Source organism: Sorex araneus, chromosome 1, assembly GCF_027595985.1.
Source record: "Sorex araneus isolate mSorAra2 chromosome 1, mSorAra2.pri, whole genome shotgun sequence".
NCBI classification, from domain to species: Eukaryota; Metazoa; Chordata; class Mammalia; order Eulipotyphla; family Soricidae; genus Sorex; species Sorex araneus.
This window is the reverse complement of record NC_073302.1, coordinates 439,894,626-439,908,608: the sequence shown is the minus strand read 5'-3', so window position 1 is coordinate 439,908,608 and position 13,983 is coordinate 439,894,626. Positions and strand designations below refer to the sequence as shown.

The 13,983-nt window shown below is 47.4% G+C and overlaps 1 protein-coding gene across 1 annotated transcript; it reads left to right on the top strand.

The window, feature by feature from the left end:
- Window positions 1-1,412: 1,412 nt before the first annotated feature.
- LOC101544345 (putative DBH-like monooxygenase protein 2) lies at window positions 1,413-13,522 on the top strand. The gene is made up of 14 exons (XM_055129628.1): window positions 1,413-1,551; window positions 4,491-4,717; window positions 5,742-5,888; window positions 6,748-6,909; window positions 7,162-7,245; window positions 8,063-8,230; window positions 8,411-8,507; window positions 8,651-8,832; window positions 9,142-9,233; window positions 9,503-9,599; window positions 9,751-9,810; window positions 11,883-12,013; window positions 12,904-13,018; window positions 13,283-13,522. The coding sequence occupies exons 1-14, from the start codon at window positions 1,413-1,415 to the stop codon at window positions 13,520-13,522; spliced, it is 1,941 nt and encodes a 646-aa protein (XP_054985603.1).
- Window positions 13,523-13,983: the final 461 nt, after the last annotated feature.

Genomic DNA, 13,983 nt, shown 5'->3' with positions numbered 1-13,983 from the left:
TCCCTGCCTTCAGCACCTTCTCAGCAGGCCGGTGGGAAGCGGCTGGCCAAGCAGAAGAGCAGGACCCGGCTCGAAAGGAGATAAGCAGTGGCTGACACTATCTGGGTCTGGAACGCAGAAGGAAATGGCTCTCCGGAAACTGCCTCCTCTGCTCTCGCTGTGGCTCCGACCTCAGACCTCATCAGCATGCTTTTCCTGTTTCCTCTCCGCTGATATGCGCTCCCACATTTACTGAGTTTCTGCTTGCATGTGGCTGACTCTTCCCTCTCAACGGCATACCAGCCACTTCTAGAATGGCAGAGGCCTCAATTTTAGCAAAGGCTAAAACTAACTCCAGGCAAGCAACCCATGCTTGTCGAATGAACAAAGACATTGCCCCCACCCAAGCATAACGTGTGTAGAGGCTGCAGCATGACCCTCATGGGCAATGGGCACTTATAATGGACACTCATCCCTGATTACCCTGGTAATAGATAAAGGGAAAAATGCAAATTAAAAATAAAGAGGCATAATTTTCCCCATTGAAGGTAATGAAGAGATTCCCAACAACTTTCTTCTTTCTTCTTCTTCTTCTTCTTCTTCTTCTTCTTCTTCTTCTTCTTCTTCTTCTTCTTCTTCTTCTTCTTCTTCTTCTTCTTCTTCTTCTTCTTCTTCTTCTTCTTCTTCTTCTTCTTCTTCTTCTTCTTCTTCTTCTCCTCCTCCTTCTCCTCCTCCTTCTTCTACTCCTCCTCCCCCTCCTCCTCCTCTTTCACCTCCTCCTCCTCCTCCTCCTCCTCCTCCTCCTTCTTCTTCTTCTTCTTCTTCTTCTTCTTCTTCTTCTTCTTCTTCTTCTTCTTCTTCTTCTTCTTCTTCTTCTTCTTCTTCTCCTCCTCCTTCTCCTCCTCCTTCTCCTTTCACCTCCTCCTCCTCCTTCTCCTCTTTCCCCTTCTCCTCTTTTACCTCTTCCTCCTCCTCCTCCTTCTCTTTCTCCTCCTCCTCTTCCTCCTCCTCCTTCTCCTTCTCCTCCTTCTCCTCCTCCTCTTTCTCTTCCTCCTCCTTCTTCTCCTCCTCCTCCTCCTCCTCCTTCTTTTTCTTCTCCTTCTTCCTTTTCTTCATCCTCTTGTTTTTTTTTCATTTATTTCACTTTAGAAGCTCTGTGTCTCTTTGAAATGCATTAAATCTCATCATAATTAACTAATCTCTTGCCCGCATCAAACCCCAGGATGACTCTCAGGGGCCTGCAGCCATGTCTTTGGAATGTACTGAGGAATAGAGAATCCTAACTCCCAGATTTTGTGGCAGAAGAGGTACTTAGCTTCACTTAAAGCAGAGTAGACTCCTTGTGCCAAGTTGCAAAAGGTTTTCCTGTCATCAAGACGGAACAAGTGTTTCTTTTTCCCTTTGGAAAAACCCAGTAAGCAAGCACACGTAAGATGTTACAATTGCCAAGTGACTACTGCTATGCTCTGTTACAAAATGCCCTGTCATTTGAGCCAGTGTCAGTGACCAGAGAATATGCATTAGTGGCTGTCTGCAGGCTGATGGGAAAGGTGAAACATCTCTTACCTACAGGTCTGAAGGGACATCGCTTTCTGATGGAGAGGTCATTCAGCAATAACACTGCTTTCTTTCTCTTTGTCCTTTCTTGGGGAACAGAATACTAACCTGAAGTTAGAAAGAGACAGTACCTAATCCTCAGTAACTCATAGTGCTGCCTCTAGCAAGCTGTATGAATCTGAATTTCAGCTTCTTCATTTGAAAGATGCAGGTGCTAAAGAAATGTACTAGGGAAGATAGAATACTAACTCCTATGTCAGAGACAACTAAATAAATATTAAAGTTCTTTAACTTGGCTTCGGTACTGACTAAGCACTTAGAGTTGACCTCATTATTGCAATGATAATTGCCAGTTCAATTAAAATGGGAGAATTAATTACTATTAATACTATCCATACTTTTAGCTTTCTTTTATCACTTAGAAATCAATGCAAATCAAAATGGCAAGCTTCTCTTCAAGTTTTAGCAATAATAAGAGCCTTTCCTTTGCCCCCAGAAAGTTTAAAAGTTAGTGATCTAGGGATTTAGATTTCAAAGATCTGTATCTTACCATCTCTCATAACTCATCATTTCACAGACGGCACTGTGGAGACCGAGAGGCCTTAGCAGGAAACCTTGACTGTTGCAAACCCAAGGGAGGGACTATATTACAGTTGGTGTTCAAGGCATTGTGTCTACCTGGTCTAAGTTATCTGGCAAAGTTTTAATACATATACTTCAGCTACATGATTTTGACAGACTGTCTAAATGCCATTGGTGTCCGCATAATACAATCTATAATTAGCTTCACTTGCTGTGAATGTGTGATTATTGATCCTTTTCAAACCCATAGATTGTCCTTATGAATAGTTTTGCTTGTGTAGTCACATCATCAATCATTTCCTTGTCACCCTGTTTTGAATGTGCATGATTTCAAGAGGCACAAAATATTCATCAGGCACATGAAGTCCCCTGCCCTGATTAGCTTCTTTCTACTCCACCTCATCATTTTCTGGAGGGAGAGAGAATAAACTCTGGAAAGATTTGAAAAAAAATAAAAGAGGCTAGTGAAGAGGATGAAACTGGAACTGGAACCAAAGGAAAGAGGGAGAGACAGTCCATAAAAAACTCCTGGGACCAAAAGCCAATTCCTAGATGGCATTTCTGGGCCCCAGCTCACCTGCGTGACCTCTCGCTCGAGGACAGAGCTCAGGTTAGACCTTGCAGGATAAGGGATCCTGCGCCCCTCTCAGTTTACAGGGCTGGCTGTCCTATCTCCTGGCCATGCCCTCCCGTAGCTTTAATCCTTAAATGCGATTGGAATCAGAGTGTCTGGGACAGTCCTGTTATCTTCTCCCTGGATTGCTGTTCCTCAAGGTCAGCACCTCCCCTGGCCTCTCCTCTGTCTTGCCTCCGCCCCCATCCTGGGCTCAGGTAAGCCCATTCCTTCCAGCTGGCTGCCTGGCTTACACTCTTCTCTGCCATGCTCAGAGCCCCCTGGGGAAATGTTTTTATTTTTTCTCCCACCACAGATCAGTACCATGCAGGTGCTCACTTTCTTCAATGAACCCAATCAACAAGAAGAAGAAATTCCAGCTCTTATCTACCTGCAAGGGGCCGGACATCCTACATGCAGATGGGTGGTCCAAGACCTACCTTGTATGTTTAGGAACTGCCTATTGCCTGATGGAGAAAGAATATAGTGGGGTGTCTATGAAGTAACTCTCTTGTTGAATTAGCTGTGGCAGGTGCTGGGAGAAAAAACTCTGGGGTTAGAGGGAGACTTTGTTCCCCTCCCTGTAACACAATCAGTCTACATCAACTCTCTCCTCCAGGACAAACCATGGGCCACGACAACTGGGTGCCTTGTGCCAGGTGAAGACAGAGAAGAACTGGCCAGGGGCAAGACCCTAGGTGCTATTGTTAGCTCCCCACCAACAAGACATTTATTCAGGCACTACTCATGTCTCCTCCCCCTTGGTGTTTCACCGTTCTGAACCTAAAAATTGAGTGGGTTGGGATTTTGGCAAGGTGAAGTGAATGTGAAGTTCCTTCTAAGTGGAATGTGCTGACATTCCAACACTCCTGCACTTTTGCTTGTTTTGGCAACATCATTGAGTTTGCAGCTGAAGGTAGGGACTACGCCTCCAGGGGAGGGCCAGGGTTTATGACTCCTCTGAGAGACGCCCTGTGGGAGGAGGGGTGAGACACAAAGTGTCCCAGAGGAAGTGAACACCTAGCCACCCCCTCTTACCGCCTCCTGCAGAAGAAAGGTATACAAACCCAGAACTGTACCCACTTGACCATCTGGAAAGCTGATTAAGCCTCCTTTACCTCTACATCCTTCCAGGGATTAGTAGCAAAGATTCATCCAGGAGATGGAAATCTCAGCCTTTCCCCCAACTTCCCCACTGTCTCCTTCCTGGGCTGTACCCGGAGGCTGAAAGGCAAACACTTGCAGTGTCATCCCACATGACAACCGCACTGACGCTGCCTACTTCTGTACAGGAAAGACAGAGACAACCCCCATATGACCCTGGTGGGATGAAGACAGTGCCAGAGGTCAGAGTAAAGGCATCCAAAGACACAGAGGTGAGGGCTGCAATAGAAAGATAGTGGAGGAGAAGTAGGTAGCACTAGTCTCTTTGATTCTGCAGACACTGGCATGGGTTGCAATGGAAGAGTTTGGACTATTTACAAGGCAAGAGGCAATCTCTTCCATCCCCTCCTGGATGCCTCACCCCCACCCCATGGTTATGTAAGTGGCACCAGTGTGAACCCAGGGAGTTATCAGAACAGAGGAGTCTTTTGGTCCCTCCTACGTGGCTCTGTGCCTGGCACAGGCAGACGCACATATAACAACCCCCACCTGGAGTGTTCCTCTACAGCAGAGATGCCCTGCTCCCCAGGAGCCATGCCCTGTGTCCTTCTCCTCAGGGTCCTCCTCCTTGTGGCCCTGGCATTTCCCTCCCTAGGCAACCGCGTTGGCCCAACCTCTCGCCTGCGTTATTCCAGGTTTCTCGATTCTTCCAACGTAGTTTTCCTGCGCTGGGACTTTGACCTTGAGTCTGAGATCATCGCGTTTGAGCTCCAGGTCCGGACAACTGGCTGGGTGGGCTTGGGGGTCACCAATCGCTACACGAGAGCAGGAAGTGATCTGGTTGTTGGAGGTGTCTTGCCCGATGGCAACGTCTATTTCTCGGTAAGTCTGAGGGTGACTCCCAAGGAGGAAGGAGTTGCCCTTGGTTGAGGATGGTTCTGAATCCAGAAGGGAGCCACACTCGCCAAACATCTCCAGCGCATGCCCAGAGAACGCGTAACTGCTTACCTCTCCCTGCAGATGTGGTCTGTAGAGAGATTCATCTCTGTCTTCCAGACAACAGCTGGGAGATCTGAGCTGACAGTCCACAAATGCAGGTCCCTGGGGAAAATCCCAAACTTGCTGTCACCTTCTTATTTTCACTTTCCTCAGAGCCCAATCAAGTAGACTAATCCATGAAGTGGCCTAATAGCAGAAAAAAGCATTAATATTAGCTTAAGAGTGGGGTCCAAGTGATAGTACAGAGGTTAGGGTGCTTTTCTTGCATACAGCAAACCGGGGTTCAATCCTTGGCACTCCAATATGGTCCCAAGAGTGCCACCAGGAGCATTCCCTGAGCATGGAGCCAGGAGTAATCCCTGAGCACCACTGAGTGTAGCCCCCTCAAACAAAAGGATAATAGATTACAATTGTTAGATAGTTTTGATTAACCAGATATTGTTGCCATTTTCTTATATTTCTTACTCTAAGGTGGATGCTAAGTTTATGAATGAACCAGCAGTAGTTAATTCACCCATCTCCTAAGCGCAGCAATTATAAACTATACTTTTTATAGGGATGCATCGAAGGTAAGGACCATAAGAGAAGATAAATTGGTGCTATAGATGGTACAGAGAATGGGTGAGCTTCCAAGAATTAGGTAAGCAGGAATATTGGGGTATAAGGAGATGAGATTGAACATAGGAGAGTAAGTGCAAGATCAGGTAGTATAGCAAGCTCCATCCAAATACAGTCCCTCCCTCCCTCTCACTTTCCCATACCCATCCCTGATGCCAAGCTACCTCCCAGGATCTGAGTCCATAAATTTGGAGCCAGCTAACTTGGGGGAACCAAAGAAGGACCTGCTCCAAAGTCATGACTGCAAGGGGTACCCAGAGCTTACTCCTTGACCTTCCCTGAATCCCAGGATCAGCACCTGGTGGATGAGAACACCCTAGAGGCAGATGGAAGTCAGGATGCTACCCTGCAGTGGATTACAGAAGATGAAGTCTACACTACCATGCACTTCTCCAGGCCTTTCCGCTCCTGTGATCCTCATGACCAAGACATTGCGGTAAAACAGGGTGGAGGGAGAATCTTTTCTGCTGGGGAGATGTGACGGCTTACTTGCAACTGCAATATCCACACATCTCAGGAAGTCAGCTCACAGATACAGTTCTAGGGTGATATCTCTCTCTCTCTCTCTCCCTGTCTCCATTTCCCCCACTTTCTCTCTCTCTCTCTCACTGTCCTTTTGTTTTTTCTTTCTGTTCTCTCTTTGTATCTTTTTTACCTCTGTATTTATCTCTCCCTCTTTTTCTCCCTCTTTATCTCTCTATGACTTTGTCGCTCCTCTCCTTATCTTTCTGTCTTTGGCTCTGTCTCTTTCTCTCGCTGTCTCTGTCTCTGTGTCTCTCTCTTTCTCTTTTTCTCCCCTTTTCCTGTGCTGCTTTTCACATACAACCTCCCATCTCTTGATATCCAGAAGCTTCATAGAGCAGATATCCCTAAACATACTTGACCTACTGCCTCCTGGAAATATACTTTATTTAAGATAATCAATAATATGTATTCCCCAGGTTCACCCAAGTCTTCTACCACCCTGCTATGCCATTCCAGTGCCCCCCAGAAGTCAGTATCTCACCGTTGGAAACACTGAGTGACTCTGTGTTCAGCACCTACTCCAATTCAGCACCTACCCAAGGGTTCCAAGAATGTTGCTGTTTCATTTTGCCATTTATCATCTCTGGACATGCCTCTCAAGAGAGGACTGTTTCCATACCTCTAGCTGGTGGGGTTCTAAAGCCAAAGTAAAACCGACTCATTCTAAGCCTCTAAGGGAGTTACTGCCAGCCCATGTGTGTGGGTCCTGGGTATAGGCAGAAGCAAGAGCTGCTTGTGGGCATAGCATCTCCCTGTCCATGTCTCCGCAGGGTGACACAGTGAGGGTGCTGGCAGCCTATGGTCTAGATGATACTCCAAAGCTGGATCAGGAGCGGACTTTTGTGAAGTCCATCTTTCTGCTACAAATTATTCACCCAGATGACCTGGAAGTTCCTGAGGACACCATCATCCACGACCTGGAACTCACAGATGTAAGCTCTTACCTGCTACCCAGCTGCCTCCATTCCCCTTCCCACCTGCCCACCCAACACGAAACTTTGTATATGCCTTGGACGGAGGATTGAGGATTTCCCCCAGTGAGCTCAAGGGTCGCTACAGTAGTACTGAAGGAGACCCCTTCTAACTGCCCCTACCCCTGTTCTGTAGAACCCTCCACACACACACACACACACACACACACACACACACACACACACCAGCTCAGCCTGTGTCTCTTTCTCCAGTTCCTCATTCCAGAGGATGACACCACTTATGCCTGCACCTTCCTCCCTCTGCCCATTGTTAACAAGAAGCATCACATTTACAAGGTAGGTGAGCAGGATGGCGTGGCAGGATGTGGTCAAGCCCGAGCTGGGTCATGGGCATGGTTGGCTCGGAACATTGATAGAAATGTAAGGGGAGAGGAGAGGAGAGGAGAGGAGAGGAGAGGAGAGGAGAGGAGAGGAGAGGAGAGGAGAGGAGAGGAGAGGAGAGGAGAGGAGAGGAGAGGAGAGGAGAGGAGAGGAGAGGAGAGGAGAGGAGAGGAGAGGAGAGGAGAGGGGAGGAGAGGGGAGGGGAGGAGAGGGGAGGGGAGGGGAGGAGGGGGGGGGAGGGGAGGGGAGGGGAGGGGAGGGGAGGGGAGGGGAGGGGAGGGGAGGGGAGGGGAGAGAAGAGAAGAGAAGAGAAGAGGAAAGAGAAGAGAAGAGAAGAGAAGAGGAAAGAGAAGAGGAAAGAAGAGAAAAGAGAAGAGAAGAGAAGAGAAGAGAAGAGAAGAGAAGAGAAGAGAAGAGAAGAGAAGAGAAGAGAAGAGAAGAGAAGAGAAGAGAAGAGAAGAGAAAAGGAAAGGAAAGAAAAGAAAAGAAGAGAAAAGAAAAGAAGAGAAAAGAGAAAGAACAGAGGCGTTGGGAAGTTCCAAATTAGAAGTAGAATGCTATACTTTCAAATTAGGGTTAGACATGTGGGGGTTAACACAGACCAAAAAGAACAGAGAAGATTCTAGACCAGGAAAGGGAGGAACTGGGAGAGAATGAGAAATGCGGAAGTGTGGGTTTACTGGGGAAGAAAGGTTTCTCTGGGGAGAAAGAATGAGGAGAAGGGAATCAACATTGAAGATCTGAGTGTGCTTTGCCCTCCTCCCCCACCCAGTTTGAGCCCAAGCTGGTGCAGCACGATGAGAGCATGGTACACCACATCCTGGTTTACGCCTGCGGCAATGCCAGCGTACTCCCCACGGGCGTCAGTGACTGCTACGGGGCAGACCCCGCCTTCTCCCTCTGCTCCCAGGTCGTCGTGGGCTGGGCAGTTGGTGGCACTGTGAGTCCCAAGGAGGGAAAGAGGTGGCGGGGGTGGGGGGGAACAGTGATCAGGAACACGGTTACTGGACTGATGGGACGCTGGTGAGAGGGTAGGTATGGGAGGAAATAAGAAAACGCTCTGGATGGCTGCGTCCAGCTAGTCTTCAGCCCTTCTTGCTGCCAATTGCCCCTGCAACAGAGTTACCAGTTCCCAGATGATGTGGGTGTCTCTATCGGGACCCCCATGGACCCCCAGTGGATCCGCCTGGAGATTCATTACAGCAACTTTAACAATCGTGCTGGTGAGCATCTAAGGGCATTCATGGGGGAACCAGAGGGGAGGGTATCTCGGGAGCTGGGTGATTCCTTTTGTTCACAGCCCCTCCCTGACACCCCCAGTTCCCCTGGTCCCTGTCCACACTCCTGCTTGAATCATCAGTCCTTTCTGCACCAGGTATATACGACTCCTCGGGGATCCGAGTGTACTACACCGCACAGCTGCGCAAATACGACATGGGCGTGCTCCAGCTCGGCTTCTACACTTTCCCCATTCACTTCCTGCCCCCGGGCGCTGAGTCCTTCATGTCCTATGGGCTGTGTAAGACGGAGAAGTTTGTGGAGGTGACACTGGGAGGTCCACTCTCCCTGAGTTCCTTACTCCCCACCACATAACTGGTCTGATCTCCAGGGCTCAGTCTGATCCCCAAACACGGGGAAGGACCACAGCCTGGCCCTCGGGAAAGTTAAGTTGGAACATGCAAAGGAGAGAAGGGTTTGGGGGACAAGGAGAAAAAGGGTTGGAAAAGGCAAGTGAGGGACAAAGGGGCGGGTGACAGACCTAAGAGGAAGGTGCCAACTGTCAGGGAAAGAAAACTAAGAAGGAAGGCCAAATAAATGCTTGTCACAAACTAGAGGTCTCTCCTGTCACAGATGAATGGAGGTTCAATACCTGACATACAGGTGTATGGCTACCTGCTCCATACCCATTTGGCCGGGCGATCTCTGCAGGCTGTACAGTACAGGTAAGGGAAGGCATGCATTCAAAGAGTTCTTGTCTGCACCTAGGAGTAACTATCACAAATAGTTGTGTATTCTATGGCATACAGTTGTGCTTCGTTGCAGTTAGGAGGGAATAGAACTAACCAGAGTAGAGTTGAATGAAATGAGAGAGCAAAAAGAGCTTTTGTACTTTCTGGGTAATTTTTCTCCCTGTTCACTGCTGCTTTATCACTATATCCTCTACTCTTTTCATTCCCCTCTAATTCCTGTCCTCCTTCCTCGCTCCCACTAGGAATGGAACTCAATATCGAACAATCTGCAAAGATGACTCTTATGACTTCAATCTGCAGGAGACTCGAGATTTACGTCATCGAGTGGAAATCAAACCAGTAGGGACATGGGGCAGGAGTGGCTGACGTTGGGGGCAGGGTATGTGGGAGGGCAGTCAGGATCAGCGTTCCTCATTATTAGCCAAGAAAGTTCTAAGATGGGCCACATTCCTCTGTGACTTACTTCGGCCCTGGCGTCTCACTCAAATAGGGAGATGAATTGCTGGTGCAATGTCGCTACCAGACGCTGGACAGAGACACCTTGACGTTTGTAAGTACATTTCCCCCCACAGTAAAAACTGCCCCAGAATAGAGCCTGCCCCAGAATAGAGGCCTCTCCCAGCGTTTGCTATCCAAGGTTCAAAGTTTTCCCAGCTGAAGGCCCACTCTAGGTATTATCCACCCACATCAACTGCTGCGGTTCTGAGACCCCCAGGATTTTTTTTTGTTAAGTTTTTATTTTATTGAATCACCGTGAAAAAAAATTACAAAGCTTTCAGGTTTAAAACTCAGTAATATACTGATTAAACCCCCATCCCTTCACCAGTACACATTTTCCACCACCAAGAACCCCAATATGCCCCCTCCCACCCATCCCCCCTAAGTAGCTAATGATCTTCACTTTATTCTCTCTATACTTTGAATATATTCGATATTTCAATAGAGAACTCACTATTATTATTTGGAATTTTCCCCCAACAATCAGGCCTTCTGAAAAGGCATCATTTAATCATTTCTTTTCATTGCGGAGAATGAAGACTCTGAGTTCACGCGGACACCATTGCGTCCGCGCGGTTTTGGGTTTCTGATATTTTAGCTCAGTTCACAGTCTGGATGCATTTCTGCAAGAAGTCTCTCTGGGTGCCAAAGTGGGTTAGAAGACCTCTCAATCAAAGTCTTTAGGAGCAGAGGGTTCCCCCCACCCCCCAGGATTCTAAGGCAGGTTCAAGGGTTTCTTGCTTTCTCAGCAAATAACTTATGACAATCACAGAAAGGTAGCATGGAGCTGGAATCCCACAGCCCAGCTCTGAATATCTAAACCATCACTACAGTCTTAACTTTAAGAAGTTATTCAATGTCTTCATATGTTAGCATCCTGACTCATAAACCGTTGCTACTACTTCTATCTCCTAAGATTGGGGTGAGGAGAAACACCAACAGTTTTGCCTGACTTGTGAAAGGGACTCAGAGTTAATGTTGTTATTTTAATCAGAGCCCATTGTGTGCAGAAGGAAAGTAGGAATATAACAAATTGCCTACAGGCAACAAGAACCTGAGAACTGCTCTTGAGTAGAAAGCTTACCACAGAGGAGGGAAGGAGAGAGGAATAACTCTCAGGAGTGGAGGGAGATGACCCTGGGACAATGGTGAAGGGAAGTGGACACTCTGATGGAGGGTGGGGTGCTGGACTGTGTTACATACGAAGGCCTAGAAGGCCTATCATTAGCAGTATTATAACCCACAGTGCCTTAAATAAAATTTTTAATGACATAAAATGGACCAAAGAGGAAAAAATATGGAATGGTTTAGTGCTGGTAGAACTGGAAAGGAGCTGTATGCTATTAAGGAATAAAATGCCAGCTGATTGCAGTATGGTATAAGGGGCATACATGGTAAGAGAAACATGGAGATTATGCAAGAGGAGAATCCACTGGGCAAATCCATGAGGTCTTGCTACAGCAAACTACACATGTGGTCTATGTGAGTGAATCCTGCTCTACACAGGTGGATACGGGGAGTTATAAACTCAAAAATGAGAAATATTTCACTCTTTCTGCGCATAGCGGGGGGATAGATGGGTGTAGTTTTAGTGGGGGACTCCCAAGTGGTGCTCTCTACTTACTCCTGGGAATCCTCAGCCAACCAGGATAGAGTGCTCAATGCTCGGGTTCAAGGATGTAGTTCTGCTCAGGTCCTGCAGTGTTAGGAGCCACCAGGACAACCCCCACAATGCTCGGGGACCATCAGCACTATACTCTGATGATCAAGGGACCATTTGTTGCCAGGGGTCAAACTGGGGTCCCAGGCATGCAAGGCATATGCTCTACCTCCTGTGGTATCTTCCCGGCCCTGAAAAACAACATGTGCCTTATCTCTCCCATTGCCTTGTTTCATCTTCAAACCAAGTCCAAACGTGAGGACTGGGAGGGAATACTTCCTTGGAAATAACATCATAATTGTCTACAAGTTTGAAATAGAGGAGGAAGAAGGAAAAACTATGGTAAAGATTATGTAACTATCACCATAAGATCCACTTCCATTCCTTTCTGCAGGCCTCTGACCCTCCATCTGCAATCCTTGGCATCTTCGTCTCTCCATCCCTGTTTCTCTCTCCTTCTGCAGGGAGGTCCCAGCACCATTAATGAGATGTGCCTCATCTTCCTCTTCTATTATCCCCGAAACAACATTTCCAGCTGCATGGGTTACCCTGACATCATCTATGTGGCCCACGAACTAGGGGAGGAGGCAACAGAGTGAGTCATCTTGGAAGATAAGACCCTGAAGTATCTGTCAGAGGGGTCCTAGAGAGGACTTGGAAGGAGGTGGGGGGAGATGAAGTATCTTTTTCACAAACTCAGAGAGAGGATTCTTTTCAGGATGCCCTTCTGGTCCTGGCAGTATCTCACTTCTCAAAGATCTGACATATCATAGGATCTGGGACTTCTTCCATATCAGTCGGGTCATTTGGGAGAGTTGACCAGAGAAACTGACCACTAGAAGTTAGATCCCCTATGCACACATTCTTTGTCTGCATTTTTTTTTCTCGTGCACAACCCAGTTCAGTTCAAGACTGCTAACTTTCAAGGAAGAGTCATTACTTATTTGATGATGAGTCTTACCTAAGACTCTGATGAAAGACTCTTAAGAAAAACACACTGGTGCAGGTAACTTAATTCCCATTTCTCATACAATTTCATGGAATTTACAGTGATGGAACGTATTCCTTTAGGCTGGAGAGAAATTACAGTGGGTAAAGCGTTTGTCTTATATGCAGTCTACCCAGGTTAGATTCCTGGCATCCCATAGGGTTCCTTGAGCACAGCTAGGAGTGATTCTTGAGTGAAGAGACGGAAGTAAGCCCTGTGCATTGCTATTTGTGCCTCCACCCCTGCAAAAATGAAATTATTCTTTGACATCCTTTGATATCATGGCTTTCAGATGTTCCTCTTTTTCATTAACATTCTAACCCCTGAGTTCTAATGTTATTTCTTCTGCTGCTAAATTCATGATTGTCTCAAGTTGTATGACTGCCCTTACAGTTCACCCAGAGGTGGAACTGATGAAAGTGAGGGCACACTATTCAGGTTTTGTCAAAGCTTTAGTTAACACCTAGTGACTGTTGATTTCCCCTCCCCCATGGCAGTTCCATGGAAGGTGTGATGGCCTTAAACAATGTTGACTGGACACCAGAAAACATAAAGATGGCGGAGAAGGCCTGCAAGGAGGCCCAGCAGACAGTGGTGATAAAGACCATAGATGTGAGTCCCGATATGTACTATAAATGGCTGGTGTTGGGCAAAACCAGAAAAAAAGAGAATGAGGAAAGGAAATGACCATGGAATGGTGGGTGAGGAAAGAAGTTGAGGAAAGAGAAAGACAGACTGTTTCTGTTCTGGGTCAGGGTATAATTGGAGTCCCCCAGTGATTGTATGTGAGATTTGGGAATAACCAAGTGAGGTCCAAGGAAAGGAAACAGCGTGGGAATGCTTCTACATGGATCCATTTTCTTCCTTCTCCTGCAGGAGGTGGTGGAAAACACAACAGGCTGGATCCCAGATATCACCCCAACTCCTCGTGGGCCCTGCCTGGAGTCCTCTGGAGGCAAAGTGGAAGCCCAGGACAAAACCCCCACGGGGTTCAGGGCTGCACCAGTGTCTCTCACAGGCTCTGGCACATCTCTGTGGCACCTCTCACTTGCTGGCCTCCTGATTGTTCAGGGAGCAATTTCTTGGCTCCTTACCTCCCTCCAGGCTACCATCTGACACTGTCACCTCATGTCATAACATCCCAGGTCCCTTCTGATCAGTTTATCATTAAACACAGAAACTCCCCTCTGCTTCAGACAAAAATACTCCCCCCTCCCACTTTGTGCCCCTTCCCATGATTCAGGTTATGACACATCTGGGCTATTGTGTGTGTTCCATAAAGGCTCATTCAGAACTTGCTATGCAAGTGATTCCTTGCAGCTTTAAAAGCACACATAGGGCTATGTATTATAAGGCAAAACCTGGACACCAGACTGCGTGTGAGGTCAGGAATCACTGAGGATTCTGAAGCCCTAGCTCACTAGGGGATGAAGAGGATGTCACGTTGGAGGATGGGAACTTGAAGGAAGAGTGAGTGCTCCATAAACAATCCTTCCCTGGATTAACCCTGGAAGGAACTCCCTGCTTCTTTTTTTCTCTTAATGATTTTGTCCAGCCATCCCCATGAAGCAGAAACA